Source organism: Geotrypetes seraphini, chromosome 1 (genome assembly GCF_902459505.1).
Source record: "Geotrypetes seraphini chromosome 1, aGeoSer1.1, whole genome shotgun sequence".
Classification (NCBI taxonomy): domain Eukaryota; kingdom Metazoa; phylum Chordata; class Amphibia; order Gymnophiona; family Dermophiidae; genus Geotrypetes; species Geotrypetes seraphini.
Window position 1 is genome coordinate 486,831,893 of NC_047084.1, and position 18,793 is coordinate 486,850,685.

Below are 18,793 nucleotides of genomic sequence, written 5' to 3' on the forward strand. Positions count from 1 at the left end.
CCTGTTTAAAAGTACTGACAAGTTTTGGGAGTCTGGGTCTCATTTCCACTCTGCCTCTCTGTTACCTTAGCTGCACTCACGCTGTGTTATAGAGGTGCTTGTTTTTGCACCATAGTTAACTGGATGTACACAGTACAGATTATAATAATATGGATCTATCTTGCACTGCTCAAGACATGTATAATTGTATGGCATAATACTAACTGTATCTTGTTATTGATATGCACATTTGCCTACTTGTCTATGACTGTTATTTTACCTCGCTATCAGAATGTCTCTTAAGATAATATCTTTGAACACAAAAGGCCTTAATAACAAAGTCAAAATGAAAAAAATCCAGACATATGTTGAAAGTTTTAATCCTGATATAGTTATGCTTCAAGAAACCCATCTTAATAAAGAAGCCTCCTCGCGTGTCCTTTTTTCATGGACCATTAACACATATTATTCTCCTGCATGTGACCGTAAGGGAGGAGTACTAACCTTGATTCGTAACAGGCCAGATATCACTATAATTTCTTCAACTTCAGACCTTAATGGAAGATGGGTTAAAGTCAAACTTAAAATAGCAGGGGAGAATTATTGCCTGATGAATGTTTACGGTCCCAATTTAGATAAACCAGAATTTTTCCATGAAATTAAAGCATCGATTCTGGAAGATATAGATTCACAGTTGATACTGGCAGGAGATTTCAACATGGTATTAAATCCGACAAAAGATAGAAAATCTAATTGTGCTTATAAAAAGACAAAAGCATGGTTTGCATTACAAGATTTAATCACTGATTCTTCGCTCCTGGATATATGGAGACATATGCATACCAATGAAAATTCTTTTACTTTTTTCTCACCTCCCCATTCATCATATTCCCGCATTGATATGTTTTTAATTAGTGACTCACTTACAAACTCAGTTGTTAAAACTGAGATATCTCCTATCTGTGTCTCAGATCATGCAGCCATCACTATCACGATCAAATGCTGTTTACCTTCCTCCCTGCCTAAACAGTGGCGCTTTAACAACTCGCTACTGCAAGACACTAATTTCTGCTCATTGATGAAGACACAGATTGAAGAATACTTTCAACATAACAAACCAGAACACACTACATGGACATGCTGGTGGGATGCCTTTAAGGCTTATGTTAGGGGTATTACCATTACTTACACAGCACATAAGCACAAACAAATGAAGGAGAAGATGAATATCCTGTTAAATGAAATATCATCCCTGGAGAGTCGACATCAGACCATGCCTTCAGATATTTCTATATTAGTTCAACTAAACAAAGCGAGATTTCGATATAACTCCCTGTTAAGCCAAAGAGCGTCGCAGGAGATATTGCAACAATCTGCATCCTATTTTGCAGGAAATAACAAAAGTGGGACTTTATTGGCCAAGTATCTTAAAAAGCGTAGAGAAAAATCCACTATTGCTTGTATCAAAACAGATACGGGTGAAGACATATCTGATCCATCGGACATATCTCAAGCTTTTATGGGATTTTACCGTAATCTATACACCTCAGAGATTCGAGGTCCACACAAATCCCAGGATTTCTTGGAACACATTCCTCACAACCGTCTCTCTTCAGAGGACAATAAAATCTTGGATGAACCAATAACTCTTACTGAAATCACTTCAGTAATTAAATCCATGGCACTCAAAAAAACTCCAGGTCCTGATGGTCTGACCGTGGAATATTACCGAGCATTTCAGGATGTTTTAACTCCGTACTATTTGCAATTCATTGAACATCTCATTGACACAGGTGAAGTCTCTGGGTCATTTACAGAAGCGACAATTATCGTACTTCCGAAACCGAATAAAGATAAGAGAACTCTATCTAACTACAGACCACTGTCATTAATAAATGTTGACGCAAAGATTTACGCCAAACTACTATCCACACGGCTGCAACAAGTCATCACTAAAATCATTTCGTCAGACCAAACTGGATTCATCAATGGTCGTTACTCTTGTGAAAATACGCGTATTTTCTCTCATGTACTCACACAGGCACATGCTCAGCATCAGGACATCATTGCAGTGGGCTTAGATGCTGAAAAGGCATTTGACCGTATCGAATGGCCTTTTCTTTTCCATACATTGGACTGGTATGGAATTTCTGAGAACTATATCGACAAACTAAAGGTGTTATATACCAGTCCTTCTACTAGAACATATGTCAATGGACACCTCTCATCGCCTTTTAAACCAACGAGAGGGACCAGACAGGGTTGTCCCCTCTCGCCTCTCTTATTTAATATGGCGCTTGAACCTTTGTTACAAAACATACGAAACAACCCTAGAATCACTGGTCTTAAAATCGAGAATCACGAACTTAAACTATCAGCATACGCAGACGATGTTTTACTGTATATAACTCCTGCTTCATTCCCTCATCTACTGGATACCATCAAAGAGTACGCAGCAGTTTCGGGCTACAGATTAAATACAAGTAAAACGGAGGTGATGTCGATTACTTGCCCTGCTGCTGAATTTGATATAACTTCATATGGGGTCAAATGGTCTCCATCCTCTATGAAATATTTAGGGGTTCTTTTTGGTCCCACTATATCAGAATCTATACAACTAAATTGTGATTACCTCATTGATACCATTAAATCACTAACGACCAAATGGTCCCCATTGACCTTGACCTGGTGGGGGAGACTGGAAACCATCAAGATGATGATGACTCCCAAAATAAATTACATACTGTACATGTTACCGTTTCAGCTGCCATCTCACTTTTACAAACAGATGGACTCATATCCTTACGAAGTTCTTGTGGAATTCTAAGCAGCCTCGTATTGCTTTAAGCAAACTGAAAGCTCCACGTAAAGCTGGTGGGGTCAACTTCCCTTCATTCTCACATTACCATAACGCTTTCATCATGCGACAATGGTCGTTGGGGCACTACCTCATGATTAGAGATCCCAATCCTCCAACATGGATACTGATTGAACGAGCATTGTACGGTGTACAACGGGTACAGTTCCTACCGGGTCTGCTTCTACCCAAAAAAGACATCACGGATCCTATACTTCAGGCCTACAAATCAACCATTCATAACCTTGATTTAACTTTTAAGAGTAGATGGGAGATGTCGACACTGATTCCTCTATGGAAAAATGAACGCTTTAAAATTCAAAACTCAATCATATCCTGGAAAGTATGGCAAGAATGTGAAATCTGGACGGTACAAGACCACATGACTTTAACTAATTGGACGCCGTTTACTACTCTTGTGGAGAATAAAGGACTTCCTGCCAATCAACATTATAGATGGCTACAACTTGTACATTGTATTCGTGATTCCTTACCTACAATCCTTAATTGCAACGCTGACTCTGGATTGCGTGATTTTATGCATAGAAATACTGGGCAAGTGCTCACTGCGTCAATATGGTATAAGCACTTACAGATGACGGCTTTTCATGGTTCTGCAGAATTAGAACAGAAATGGAATTATAAGCTTAGTCTTCCTTCTGATGCCATTGACTGGGAGGAACTCTGGAAAATTTTTTTCAAATCCATTCACTCTGCCTCACTTTTGCAGTCTATCTTCTTTGTCTTACACAGAGCAGTATGGACCCCGCTATTATCTTATAAAATTGATTCACATAAATCTCCCAAATGCTGGTCTTGTGAGACAAGTGAGGGTTCCTTAGAACATTTACTATTCTTTTGTCCGCAAATTCAGTCCTTCTGGGAACGAGTTTGGAATATCATCTGTGAGGTCCTTCAGATTCATGAAACAATGTCACTTGCCACACTTATAGGTATGAGTCAAACATTATCAACTCCCTTAACCACACACTCAGAACGTTTATTCACTATAATGATAGCTCTAGCTATGCAAACGATATTATATTGCTGGAAAGATTTAACTAAAGTTGACTTCCACATGTGGTGGAATGCACTCTGTCTCACTGGTAAATATGAGAAAATTAATGCTGAAAGATCTCATTTACTGTATAGATACTATGATATATGGAAACCTTTACTAGATTATTGCTCTGAGTGACCTTTTGTGTTTTTGTCATATGCATGTCACATGTGATACACATATTAATGGAGCGCTGTAATTAATATTTTTATGTATACAATTCTGAGCACACGCATGTCTGGGTTGTTCAAGAGATAACTGTGATTATATGTACATCTTTCCATCTGATATTGTTTTCTATTATAATCAATAAAAACATTTGAACTTAAAAAAAAAAAAAGCTGTGCTTAAATTATTAAAGGAGAATTGCTTTATTTGAAAGTAAAGACTGGTGATTTCTGGCACTGTTAGAAAAGCTACTATCCTGACAGCCTCAAAGGTGTTGCGGAACAGTGGGCATGGAAACCACTGTCATCTTAAAAGCCAAGGTCACACACCCGTCCATCTAGGCAGGGGACCCTGGCCGGCTACTTTGTGGCCGGCTTATCATCCCCTGTCACAATACGCATTTTCAACATGATAAATGTCACCAGTACACATGGACCTATCCAAATGGCATGTATCAAAATCATGGAAAACATGGAAAACAAATGGATAGTGGAGAACCAGTGGATATAATTTACTTGGACTTTCAGAAAGCGTTTGACAAAGTCCCTCATGCAAGGCTTATGAAGAAACTACTAAGCCATGGAATAGGAGGAGAAGTACACAGATGGATCGGCAAATGGCTTGAAAACAGAAGGCAAAGGGTTAGCATAAATGGGAAATTCTCGGACTGGGAGAAAGTGACCAGCGGCGTGCCCCAGGGCTCGGTTCTTGGGCCTATCTTGTTCAATATTTTTATAAACGACCTGGAAGAGGAAACAACATGCAATATAATAAAGTTTGCTGATGATACAAAACTATGTTGGGCGGTTGGCTCTCAAAGGGACTGCGAGGACCTCCAGAAAGATCTGAACCAGCTAGAAACGTGGGCGATAAAGTGGCAGATGAACTTTAACATAAACAAATGCAAGGTGATGCATCTAGGAAAGAAAAACAAGGAACATGAGTATAAGATGTTGGGGGTTAAGTTAGCAAAATGCGAACAGGAAAGGGATTTGGGGGTACTGATTGACAGTACCCTAAAGCCATCGGCACAATGTACGGCGGCGGCGAAGAAAGCAAATAGGATGTTGGGCATAATTAAGAAGGGGATTACGAGTAGATCGGAAGATGTCATAATGCCACTTTATAGAACAATGGTCAGACCGCACTTAGAATACTGTGTCCAACACTGGTCTCCATACCTTAAAAAGGATATAACTCTGCTGGAGAAAGTGCAGAGGCGAGCCACAAAACTTATTAAAGGAATGAAACATTTGAGCTACAAAGATCGACTCAGGAAACTGGGACTGTTTACCCTTGAGAAGAGAAGACTGAGAGGGGATTTGATTGAGACTTTTAAAATATTAAAAGGATTTGATAAAATAGACCAAGAAGCAGCATTACTGACATTTTCAGATGTGACACGGACAAGAGGTCATAGCCTGAAACTGAGTGGCAGCAGGTTCAGAACAAATGTCAGGAAATTTTCTTTCACACAGCGCGTGGTGGATGCTTGGAATGCACTCCCTGAGGAGGTTGTGGAGGAGACTACTGTACTGGGATTCAAGCGCAAGTTGGAATGCACACCTTCTTGCATATCATATTGAGGGATACGGTAAATCCGGGTCTCCATAAAGGAGTACCTAAATGGGCCGCCGCGTGTGCGGATCGCCGGACTAGATGGACCTCGGTCTGATCCGGTGAAGGCATTTCTTATGTTCTTATGTTCTTAAATTGATTATATCTACAAAACACAGAGATGGAAATCTGCAGTTTTGACAACAAGGACTAAACCAGGAGATGATTGTAGAAGTGACCACGAGCTTTGGACATATAAGATCAAGGAAAAGCTCTGCAAGAAGATCATTAGAAGCTTTCCAAAATTCGATACTGAAAATATTCCATACAATTATTGAATAAAATTAAACAACAGATTTGCTGTTCTTGATATAGAAAATAGAGAGCCCAAAGAGTCATGGAATGACATCAAAATCGTAATTAGTGATGAAGCTGGAAAAACACTCCAGAAAAAGAAGTTGGCTGAGAAATTGCTTTGGATATTGGAAGAAACTAGGAAAGTAGCAGAATAAAAAAGACAAGCAAAACTTTCCGGTGATAGGGGAAAAAGTATCACAAATGAATCGAGTGTTTTATTGTCAAGTTCGGCAAAACAAGGAATGATATTTTAAGGATAAAAACGGTATAGAAATTTTAAAAATAAATAAATAAATAATATATGTTAAAAATTTGGATCAGAGCATGTATATGGTTAAAAATCAGATTAGCTTATCAGGATGTTAAGAGATTGAGGCAGGCATTCCAACCTCTATTGGGAATGCTTAAAGACACCAATGGCAAGATATTGAATGATTCAGAAAGCATTAAAAATAGATAGAAAGAATATGTGGGAAATATTGGGGAAATTGAAATGGGCACTGACGCTGAAGAAGAGCCAAATATTTATTTATTTACTAGTTTTTTAGCCCATTACATTAATGGGTGCTAGCAGCCCTTCTCCCTTACTTTTACCTCCCCCCTGTCCAGCAGCACCCCTTCCCTGCTCCCCCTGTCCAGCAGTAGCGCTTCTTCCTTACTTTTACCTCCCCCCTGTCCAGCAGCACCCCTTCCCTGCTCCCCCTGTTCAGCAGTAGCCATTCTCCCTTACTTTTACCTCCCCCTGTCCAGCAGCACCTCTTCCCTGCTTCCCCTGTTTAGCAGTAGCCCTTCTTCATTCCTTTTTCCTCCTCCCTGTCCAGCAGCATCCCTTCCCTGCTCCCCCTGTCCATCAGTAGCCCTTCTCCCTTACTCTTACCTCCCCCCTGTCCAGCAGCACCCCTTCACTGTTACCTGCTTCCCCTGTACAGCATCCGCTAGCCCGGGCAGCCTCAGGGCTTTTGCTAGGCTGGCCCACCTCGCATTATCGAAGTGGGCAGGCCTAGCAAATGCCCCGTGGCTGCTTAATGAAAGCGCGGCTGCTTCCGTTACTGGTCCGGCCTTGGGCTGAGGCCTGGACATTTGCCGTTCGTCGAGGCACAGGCTGGCTGGGATGTGGGAAGTGTATGCGTATGAGGACAGAGGCCGATAGAGAAACCACTGCAGGGTCCTACTGCACATGTGGGAGCACGGCACTACAGAGTTTGAAGTGCGCATGTGCACTAAGGGTATTATTATAGCGGATTTAAAAATGTATATACTGTATATTACCTATATGGTTTACATATTCACAATCATATATGTTAGACAAACAAACATTTTACATAGTTACAAAAACTATACCATAAAATTTGATCATTAATCAGATAATACATTAGCAGGTACTTGCTGGCTGATGCTTGAAGGCTGTGTCACTGCACATAAAGTTCAGGCAATGATGACTTCAGTAGCTAATCTACGTTTCGCTCCCATTGAAAACATCTATATAATAGCCACCTGGTCCTCAATGCCACTATTGTTTGAAGAATCATTCCAGTTGGGATAGTCAGTTCGGCTAAGAAGTTATGAAAAATTTATTTTCTACTTAGATGCCAACTTCCCTCCAACCCATTTGGTTTTGCCAGGTTCATAGTAGTTATCAGTAACTTTCTTTTCAGAGGCATAATCCTGGCATCTAGAGAATACCTGAATGCAAACTGCTTAGACAATTAATAGGCGGTAATATAAATAATTTAAATAAATAAATCAAGTTTCAAGTTTATTGTATATTTGATTGATCGCTTACTCAAATTTCTAAGCGATGAACATATCATTAAAATTATATACAATTAAGAGGACAGCAAATCAAACAAACTAAACAAACTAAACAAACTAAAAACATACGTAACGTGATAAGGGCTAACAGTACAAATATGTTAAAACGAGAGGAAAGGATGGGTAAGAAATAGATATCGCTGATAAAAAAGAAGACAATTATGGTAAAAAACAATTGGGAGGGAATAAACAGTGAACTTTAGAGAAGTTATGAAGATGAAATGAAACTCTCAATCAAGCTTTTTTTTTAAGGTATCAAAAGCATCCTTGAAAAGAAAGCTTTTCAGTTTGCTCTTAAATTTATCTAAATTATTTTCTTCTCTTAAGTAAATGGGGAGGGAGTTCCATGTTTGCGGAGCTGTAACAGAAAAAATAAAATTCCGCCATGTATTAATAATTTTAAGTGAAGGGATAACTAAAAAATGTTGATCAATAGACCTCAGTAATCTGGTTGGGGTATAGGGAATCAATGATTTGTAGATGAAAGCCGGAGTTTTATATAACAGAGACTTAAAGGTAAGTAGGCTTAGCTTATACTGTATACGATGCGCAACTGGGAGCCAGTGCGCTTTCTTAAGAAGGGGAGTGACGCGATCAAATTTCTTAGCTTTCATTATTAGTTTTATTGAAGCATTTTAAATGATCTGTAGATGTCTAATTTCATTTTGGGCTATTCCCTTGAGTAGGGCATTGCAATAATCAATTTTTGAGATAACCAAAGAGTGAATTAGAATGTTGAGAGATTTTGGACATAGAAATTTAGATACTGAACGGATTTGATGAAGTCTATAAAAAGTGGATTTAACAATATTACTAATGTTATTATGATAGGTTAGTGTACCATCGAAGATAACCCCTAAAATCTTGATGTTACTTATCAACTGTAAAGTGGTACCCTTAATAGAGATTGGAAAAATAAGTTTAGAACTGTCTTTCCAAGGAAAGAACATAACGTTTGTTTTGTTAACATTAAGAGCTAATCTGTTAGCATCGAGCCACTGGTGAATTTTTTCAAGTTTCCTATTGATTGCTATAGTTTCAAGAGAGTTAGTAGGATCAAGTGGATGTAAGAGCTGAATGTCATCTGTGTAAGCGAATACCGTAAAGCCAATGACTTGGCAGAGAGTCATAAGCGGTGCAAGAAAAATATTGAACAAAAGTGGTGAGAGAATGGACCCTTATGGAATACCGTATGTTACTGAAAAACTTTCGGAAGTTGTATTGTTAAAAGACACTGTTGAAGAACGATTTTCAAAGTAGGATTTAAACCAAAGAAGAACCTGATCTGTAATACCTATCGATTGTAATCTGTCTATAAGAAGACTGTGGTCAATTGTGTCAAACACCGATGAGAGATCAATAGAGATCAAAAGGACAGATGTATGATGGTCCAAGAAGTAAAGTATGGACATGGACATGCCAATCAAAGAATGTTCCATAGAGTGATATTATCTAAAACCTGTTTGGTTTGGATGTAGGATGTTCGTTTTTTCTATGAACTCAGATACTTGATTAAATACCACCTTCTCAGTCAACTTTGCTAAGAAGGGGATATTTGCAATTGGCCTATAATAAAATAAATGTGAGCTTATGCTGCATGGTTGTCCATTGTGCCCAGCAGTCTGCTCATGCAGTGGCCCTAAGGTCAAAGACCAGTGCCCTATTTGAGTCTAGCCTTACCTATGTATGTTCTGATTCAGCAGGAACTTATCTAACCTTTTCTTGAATACCTGAAAGGTGCTTTCTCCTTTATCCGCCTCTGGAAGAGCGTTGCAGATTTCTACCACTCTCTGGGTGAAGAAGAACTTCCTTACATTTGTACGGAATCTATCCCCTTTTAACTTCAGCGAGTTCCCTCTCGTTCTCTCAACCTTTGAGAGGGTGAACAATCTTTTTCTCTACTAAGCCAATTCCCTTCAATATCTTGAATGTTTTGATCATGTCCCCTCTCAATCTCCTCTTTTCAAGGGAGAAGAAGCTCAGTTTCTCTAGCCTCTTATTGTACGGCAACTCCTTCAGTCTCTTAACCATTTTTGTTGCTCTTCTCTGGACCCTTTCGAGTAGTACTATATCCTTTTTATGTACAGCGACCAGTGTTGGATTCAGCATTCCAGGTGGGAATGTACCATGGCCTGGTACAGCGGCATGATCACCTTCTCAGATCTGTTTGTGATCCCCATCTTAATCATTCCTAGCATTGCCCTTTTTACTGCCGCCGCCGCATATTGCACGGACAGTTTCATTGACTTATCTACAAGTACTCCCAAGTCTCTTTCCTGGGGTCTCTCTCCGAGTATAGCACCGGACATTCTGTATTCGAGCATATGATTTTTGTTACCGACATGTATCACCTTACATCTATCCACGTTGAACCTCATTTGCCATTTCGCAGCCTATTCCTCAAGCGTATTTATGTCTCTTTGTAGGTCTTCACAATCCTCCTGTATCTTCACTACTCTAAATAACTTTGTATCATCCACGAATTTAATCACCTCACTCGTCGTGCCAATTTCTAGGTTGTTTATAAATATGTTGAAGAGCATGGGCTCAAGCACCGAACCTTGTGGCACTCCACTCGTAACACTTTTCCAGTCCGAGTATTGTCCATTAACCCCCACTCTCTGTTTCCTATCCACCAACCAGTTTTTAATCCACGTGAGTAGCAGGTGTTATCCGTGAGCAGCAAGCAGATATTCTCAACCCTTCCACTTCCCCTGGTTAGTTTTTTAGCTTTGTTACTGAACTGATGGTCCTGCGAGACAACATCAAGCAGGAAGGTACCAGCACGCACGCGGTATAGGTGGTCTTAAAGATTTAAAGTGACAGTACACTTTTTGACTGTTTGTGCCAGGTTCAGTGGATAATGTCATCTAAATCTGATAATATCTGCCTGCTGTCCTTGGATAACACCTGCTATAGGTGAGTAACTATGCTATTCCTATAGTGAAGATATTCCATTGGTTGCCAGTCAAATCATAGGATATATTCAAAGTTGTTTGAATTAGTAGAACACAAGATCAAAATTTGCAAGTCACTGCACCAGAACTATTAATTGGACTCTATCACATGTGGGTCAAAAACTTGGAATTTGTTGCCTGTGCATCTTTAGAGCATAATAGAAACGTTTAGTTTTAGGAAGAGTGTAAAAGCCTGGTTCTGTAGAGGCATTCAAACATCTTAAGTAACTTCTATTGTTTGTTGATAATTTTCATTATTTAAGCATTACTGGATATCACAGAATTAAGAATATTGGTTTAAGGTAGTTTGTAAATTTTAAAATAAATAATAAATATGTTAAATGTCTAGAAATATTTTGTGTATGTTTGTGTTTCATGTGTGTCTGTTTATGTTATTCTGTGAACTGCTGAGATTGATGGGATATAAATGATTATAAATATGTACATAAATAAAAGTGGAGGGGGAATATGAGGGAGATGAGGTATTTGAAAGTAAGTTGGGGAATATAGAAGGGGTGGAACAGAGGGAAAGATCATGAAATCAAGGAAAGGAACATAGTCAGGTGGACTGGAGAGGTTGCAAGAGAATGTATGATATCTTGTAATTAGAGTTACCAGATTTCACCGGCAAAAAAAGAGGATATGTGGCCCTGCCCTGTGCCGCCCCTAGCCATAGGCATTGATTGGGCTTCAGTGCATTTGCCACAGAAATATTGTTACCGTACCTGTTACCGTAGACTTAGATATGCATTGAATAGTGTGATATAAATAGTATGTGATTTGGATAAACAATATATAATCTGTGTTTTCCAGGTAGTTATTACACCAGGAACTGAGGAAACAGCTTTACTGATTCGCCAGATTGCCGACCACACTTTGATGTCTTCTAAGAGAAATCCCCAAGAGTGGCTAGACAAGTCTTGGCTCTCAGTCCTACCATCTAAGGTTGGTTATGGCTGTCTAGATCAGTGGTTCCCAAATGCGTCTTGGGGGAACCCCGCAGCTGGTCAGGTTTTCAGAATATCCATGATGAATATGCATGAGATGGATTTATATGCAGTGGAAGAGGTGCATTTGAATCTGTCTCATGAAAATTCATTGTGGATATCGTAAAAACCAAACTGACTGGGGATTCTCCCAGAATAGGATTGGAAACCACTAGTCTAGATCAGTGATTCCCAACCCTGTCCTGGAGGAACACCAGGCCAATCGGGTTTTCAGGCTAGCCCTAATGAATATGCATGAGAGAGATTTGCATATGATGGAAGTGATAGGCATGCAAATTTGCTTCATGCATATTCATTAGGGCTAGCCTGAAAACCCAATTGGCCTGGTGTTCCTCCAGGACAGGGTTGGGAACCACTGGTCTAGATAATATTATATTGTTATCTTCTTCATATTTAAAATGAAAGAAATTATTTATACTGCAGTCCCCCCAAAAGTAAGTTCTGTCTTTGTGGTATTGCTAGACAACTTCTATATAATCTAAACTTGTTTTGACAGAAGTTAAAAAAAAATAGTCTAGAACTAAAGTGATGCTCTGTGAGTCCTGTTTTAATGTTAAAAATAGTACGCATGCTGAGAAACTAGGTTGCAGGCTTTATGTGTTTTCGAGCTTGCTGAGGCGCTAGTTTGCTTACTCATCTTTCAGATGTGACCAGATGTATGAGGGGGGCGCTTTGTCTGCATCTTCCCTTGCGTCTTCTATTCCCTTTGTGGAATCTTAACATCGTTTTAAAGGGCCTTGGTGATGCCCCCTTTGAAAGACGTTTTTTCTGGTCACCATTGTCTCAACACGGTGTATTTTGGAGTTTCTGCTCTTTCGTACAGGGAAACATTTCTCTGTTTTTCGGATGTGGGTGTTTTCCTCCATACTGTACCTACATTCTTGCAGCAGGTGGTCTTGGCGTTCCAGGTCAATCACAAAGTTAGGTTGCTGGCATTTCATCCAAAAGGTTTGGAGTGCACAGATTGGATCTTCTGCAATTTGGATGTCTGGAAGGTCTTACTCCTTTATTTGAGTTTAGGCTGTCTGATCACTTTTTTGTTCTCACTGCTGTGCCTTACCATGGTCCAAGTTCCTCGATCATTCGATGGATTAGAATGACCATTTCTGCGACTTCCGTTGCCTGCTGCAAGTAGCCACCATTCTCATTTACAGCATTTGACAAGAAGTGTGGCTGTGTCGTGGGGGGAATCTCACGCGATTCATTCTGATGAAATTTGCAGGGTGGTTTCTTGGTCTTCTCTTCAGACTTTTGCCTGATTTTACCTAGTTGTTGTGGCAGTGCATTCTGATGCCATTTTTCAGGCCCTTGGGTTTGAGGGCAGGCTCTTCTGTCCCTCCTGAGCTACAGTGGCTTTGTTATGTCACCTAGCATATGGAATCCAGACGAGACATAACAGAATGGAAGATTAGGTTTATACCTTTGATAATCTTCTTTCTGTTAGTCCCTGGAGGATTCCATATGACCCACCCACTCTGTCTTAACTCAGTTGTAGTAACCTGCTCCTTTCTGCCCTGGTCAATCTCATTACAGGTTTGAAGTTTTTCCAGCCAGTTGGTAGATCCAAGAAGGCCTTTCTTGGGGTGCTCGCTGCACACAGCAGGTTAGTTCTGCATTGTTCCTCAATGGTTTTTTTTCTGAGTTGCTATTGTGCCTGTTTCTCAATTGTTAATATTTTGCAAAGCAAGCCAGTTCATGATTTAATTATGTTGATAGGGATTCTCCCCTGTACCCCTTTGTCCTGGATTTGCAGATATGTGCTTGGCTTTGGGACTGAACTAAGGTTGTTTGCTGACTCTCAGGTTAGGGGAAAAGTGTTCAGAAAAGATTTAGATTTCTGCAACAACCAGACTGCAGGTGGGGATTGAACATCTAGCATATGGAATCCTCCAGGGACTAATAGAAAGAAAATTATCATAGGTATAAACCTAATCTTCCATTACTCACAAATCTAATGCAAAACAAAAACTAACTTAAAAAAAAACAGAACAGAGTATAATTTTTCTATTGTTTAAGGAGATAGAAAAAAATTAGTTTTCAAAGGCTAGATTAATGGTAATTCTAATTTTTTGTGTCTACTTTTGCTGTTGAAAATTACCACAGGAAAACTGTGAACTATTTGGTGTGGATAGTTGAATACATTTGAATTTTCAAATGCATGTGCAAAAGTGCAAAGCCTTCCTGAATTCTGTCCCTGGAACGCTTGTGATCACAGCTGGTAAAGGCTGTAAATGTATATTTTTGCCCTTCTATAGGGCATATCATTTTGTAGAAGCCCATCACCATTGGTAAAGTGAGTCAGTTTTGAAACATCATGATTAGTGTTTTGTAAATGCAGATGTGGCATTTGAACATATTTGGGATATCCAAATAATAATATCCAAATAATAGCTGTGATTGTCCTATTATTTGCTTCTTGAATTTCAAGTCATGCCCCCATAATATGTAGCAGATTTTATCCTCAGTCATTTCTTCTTTGTAAGTTATTTCTCCTCACTGATCAAATGACTTATTTTGTTTTCTTTTTCCTTAATAGGCAGAGCAGTGTTTGCTTGCATTTCCATGTGTGAATCCTTTGGTGGCTCAGCTTATGCTACATAGGGGGATTTCACTGAGATGGCTTTTGTCAGCAACTTTTGATGAGCTATATGAACTTTTCCCTGAGGTTCCAGAAAAAGTTTTGAAGGTTAGACCTGTTAAAATCTAAATAGCACATTAACTCACTAATTTTCATCTGAGACAGCATTTCCAGGGTTGTTATGCATACCTTTAAATCTGTTGCTTTTGTAAAAATCAGAAGATAACAAACCTGCAATAGATGGACAGCCCTGTATTTTTAATGAGCCATTTCAGAAATTTCTAATCTGACTATGGAATCTGAGTTGCCAGTTCCAGAAGAGAGATTTTTGGGGGCAGTGCAAATTTAAAACTTAAATCCAAAAGCAGTGTAGAATTTGCAGTCTCCAGTTCTACCTACTGAAATCAGTTCTGTCTATCCTATAATCTATTAGGATAGGATTGTCAGAAATCTAAGGTTTTCCTAAAACCTCCCTCCTGGAACTGCATAAGTTGGAAGCTCTGGAATCTGGGATGGCCATTGTTAGAAACAGGATACTGGGCTTGATGGACCTGTCCCAGTATGGCAATTCTTATATCCTTACTGTTCAGCTCCTAACACTAGAGAATTTTAAATAAACATAATCTAACATAATTGAAATAAGATGTGCTCAGTGACGTGAACATTAAAAAAATGCCACTGGAAGGCTATAAGATGTTCAGTTCCTTACATCATTGCATAAGCCTTCCCTGCCTCCATTGTAAATGAATATGAAAAATAATAAATTACTTAGCTCAATGGGTCTTTGTAGATTGCAATCAGGGGGGTATTGATCCATAAGATGCAAAGGCATCCTTTACCAGCTGGCATCAAAACTGTGTGTGACCAAATCCTCAGAATCCTCAATAAGGTGCATAAAAAATATAATCCAAAAAAATCATGTGTCACTCAAAAACCTCCATCCACATAATCCACACTTTGGCCATAAATCCTCACTCTACTTCCGCGACACAGATCGTGTTTCAAAAGGCTCTTTTTCAAGAGGAAGAAAACGCGAGTGGAGAGCAGAGATCACACACTCCCAAACATAGCGATGTTTCAACCACCGGCTTGCCAAAGAAAATTAGAGGTCTTTAATATTAGGGATGTGCAGGGCAAACATTTTTGTCATTTTCAGGATTTTTAGTTTATTTTCATTTCAGGAGCAATGACATTAACAGAGCATACTATTAAAGACAGTCAAAATATGATAACATTGACTGCACATCCCTTCTGAGTATAATCCATTAGGGGAGCCAAGCAATTCTGTTCATTAGTGGGCAAAGGGAAGGAGTGTGGAAAATACAGTAGAACCTCTGTAAATTGACCACCCAAGGGATTGTAACAAATAGGTTAACATAAGAAACTAGGCCTATTGTACTGATATGTAATACTATGTACTTTACTTTCTTGTACAGCTATAATTAGAAGGAGGGAAGGTAATTTATTATAAATTGTACAAGGTATTTGATTATATGATAAGAAAGGGTGGGAAGGGTGGGAGATAAGAGCATATCATTTGTATCATTGATGATTATTAAGTGATATATTTATTGTTAATTTGTTTTAATATATTGTCACACTTATTATAAGTTTGAAAATGAATAAAGATAAAAAGAAAATATACATAATCAAAACATGGAAAATCATACATGCAATATCATACAAAATCAATACATTTACTGGTTTAATCATTCTTTCTGGGAAAAAAAAGTGTCAATCTTGGTCTGTTTCTTAGTCTTATTACAAAGGTAAGTGGAGAAAGCACTCCAACACTAGCTACACCATAGTAACGTAGTAGATGACGGCAGATAAAGACCCGAATGATCCATCCAGTCTGCCCAACTTGATTCAATTTAATTTTTTTTTATTTTTCTTCTTAGCTATTTCTGGGCAAGAATCCAAAGCTCTACCCGGAACTTTGTTTGGGTTCTAACTGCCGAAATCTCCGTCAAAACCTACTCTACACCCTCCCAGCCATTGAAGCCCTCTCCAGCCCATCCTCCCCCAAATGGCCACATACAGACCATGCAAGTCTGCCCAGTAGTGGTCTTAGTTAAATTTTTAATATTATTTTCTGATTCTAGATCCTCTGTGTTTATCCCATGCTTCTTTGAACTTAGTCACCATTTTCCTCTCCACCACCTCTCTCGGGAGCGCATTCCACCACCCTCTCCGTAAAGTTGAATTTCCTAACATTGCTCTTGAATCTACCACCCCTCAATCTCAAATTATGTCCTCTGATTTTACCATTTTCCTTTCTCTGGAAAAGATTTTGTTCTACGTTAATACTCAAGTATTTGAACGTCTGAATCATATCTCTCCTGTCCCTCCTTTCCTCTAGGGTATACATATTCAGGGCTTCCAGTCTCTCCTCATACGTCTTCTGACGCAAGCCTCCTGTCATTTTCGTCGCTCTTCTCTGGACCGTTTCAAGTCTTCTTACGTCCTTCTCCAGATACGGTCTCCAAAACTGAACACAATACTCCAATGACCTTTACAGGGGCATCTACACCTTCTTCCTTCTAAAGATTACGCCTCTCTTTATACAGCCCAGCATCCTTCTGGCAGCAGCCACCGCCTTGTCACACTGTTTTTTCGCCTTTAGATCTTCGGACACTATCACCCCAAGGACCCTCTCCCCATCCGTGCATATCAGCTTCTCACCTCCCAGCATATACGGTTCCTTCCGATTATTAATCCCTAAATGCATTACTCTACATTGAATTTTAGTTGCCAGGCATTAGACCATTCCTCTAACTTTTGCAGATCCATTTTCATATTTTCTACTCCCTCTTCGGTGTCTACTGTTACAAATCTTGGTATCATCTGCTAAAAGGCACACTTTTCCTTCTAACCCTTCAGCAATGTCACTCACAAACATATTGAACACCGATCAGCATACCTGCACATTTTTCCACAGCAAATGACTTCAACTGCAGTGTTCTCCCCAGAAATTTTTTCCAGCCGGATGGCATGAAAAAGTAGCAGGTGGAGCAGGATGGGGAAATTTGGAGGGGGGGGGAATTAAATGTGTATTATTTTTATTAGTTAATTATTAATAATTATTTTCCAATGCTCAATATGACTTCCTTTTTTAAGGTTTGACACTTGTGCCAGAATATTTTTATTAAATTTAAGAAGTATCCAATTCTAGAAGTGAATAATTAGATATTTGCCTTCTTTCAAATGGTATAGAAATCAACTCTATCAACTACCCCATCCAAACCACCATAAAACTACTAGGAATGACCTTAGACAGAAGCTGTACCATGCAACCACAAATAAATAATACAATCCAGAAATCCTTCACAATCATGAGAAATTTGAGACAAGTCCGGAAATTTTTTGAAAGAAATCAATTCCAGCTTATAGTACAATCTCTAATCCTAGGACTGCTAGACTATTGCAACATCCTATTCCTCCCATGCCCTGCTACTATGATCAAACAACTTCAAACAATCCAAAACACAGCCTTGAGACTCATCTTCTCATTAAGAAAATTTGACCACATCACAGAAGCTTACATCAACTCACATTGGCTACCAATCCAAGGAAGAATACAATTCAAATTCTACTGCATGCTATTTAAATCCCTAAACGGAGACAGTCCTTCCTACCTGAATAACCGCCTCAACCAAGCATCCACACTCAGACACAGAAAAACGCACTCCCCATTCATACCCCCCCCGATCAATGAAGTAAGAAGATCAAAACTTCACGATGGCCTCCTAGCCACTCAAGCCGCAAAAATGGATACCCGAATTTCCAAACTACTGATGACCACATCAGACTACAAGACATTCAGAAAAGAAATAAAAACAATACTTTTTAAGAAACTCCTAAATCAGCCCTAACTTCACCTAATTTTACCTCCATGTACACAATTTACTGTAAACTGTAATTATCCTTACCTCGAAACTACCTAACTGCCACTCTAATGTATCTTCAATTCCTACATTGTAACCCCATTTTATAAATCTTTTTGTAAGCCGCCTTGAACCGCAAGGTAATGGCGGAATAGAAATCCCTAATGTAATGTAATGTATAGAGCAGGGGTGCCCAAATGGTTGATCATTATCGACCAGTAGATTGCAAAGGCAACGCGAGTCGATCGTGTTGCCTTTGCGGTCTTGTTCTTCCTGCCTCCCTGATCCAGGCCAGACGCGTACAAGTGCCGGACCCACAAACCTTCACCTCCGACGTCAATTCTGATGTCGGAGAGGGAAGTTCTGGGCCAGCCAATCGCTGCCTGGCTAGCCTGGAACTTTCTCTCCGATGTCAGAATTGACATCGGGGGGAGGGGGGGAAAGCCTTGTGGGCCCGGCGCTTATACGTGCCAGGCCTGGCTCGGGGAAGCAGGGAGAAATCGGCATGATGGCTTGGGGAGGGCAGGGAGAGAGAAAGAATCAAGGAAGTGGAGAAATCGTCACGATAGCTTGG

General features: G+C 39.5%; 1 protein-coding gene across 1 annotated transcript in view; it reads left to right on the forward strand.

The window, feature by feature from the left end:
* The window catches only part of SHOC1 (shortage in chiasmata 1), a 283,884-nt gene that overhangs the window by 247,991 nt on the left and 17,100 nt on the right, over nt 1–18,793 (forward strand). Inside the window, exons 26-27 of the mRNA XM_033962662.1 lie at nt 11,561–11,692; nt 14,291–14,440. Of these exons, the coding sequence (XP_033818553.1) occupies nt 11,561–11,692; nt 14,291–14,440 (282 nt within the window). The remainder of the gene's footprint in view (nt 1–11,560; nt 11,693–14,290; nt 14,441–18,793) is intronic.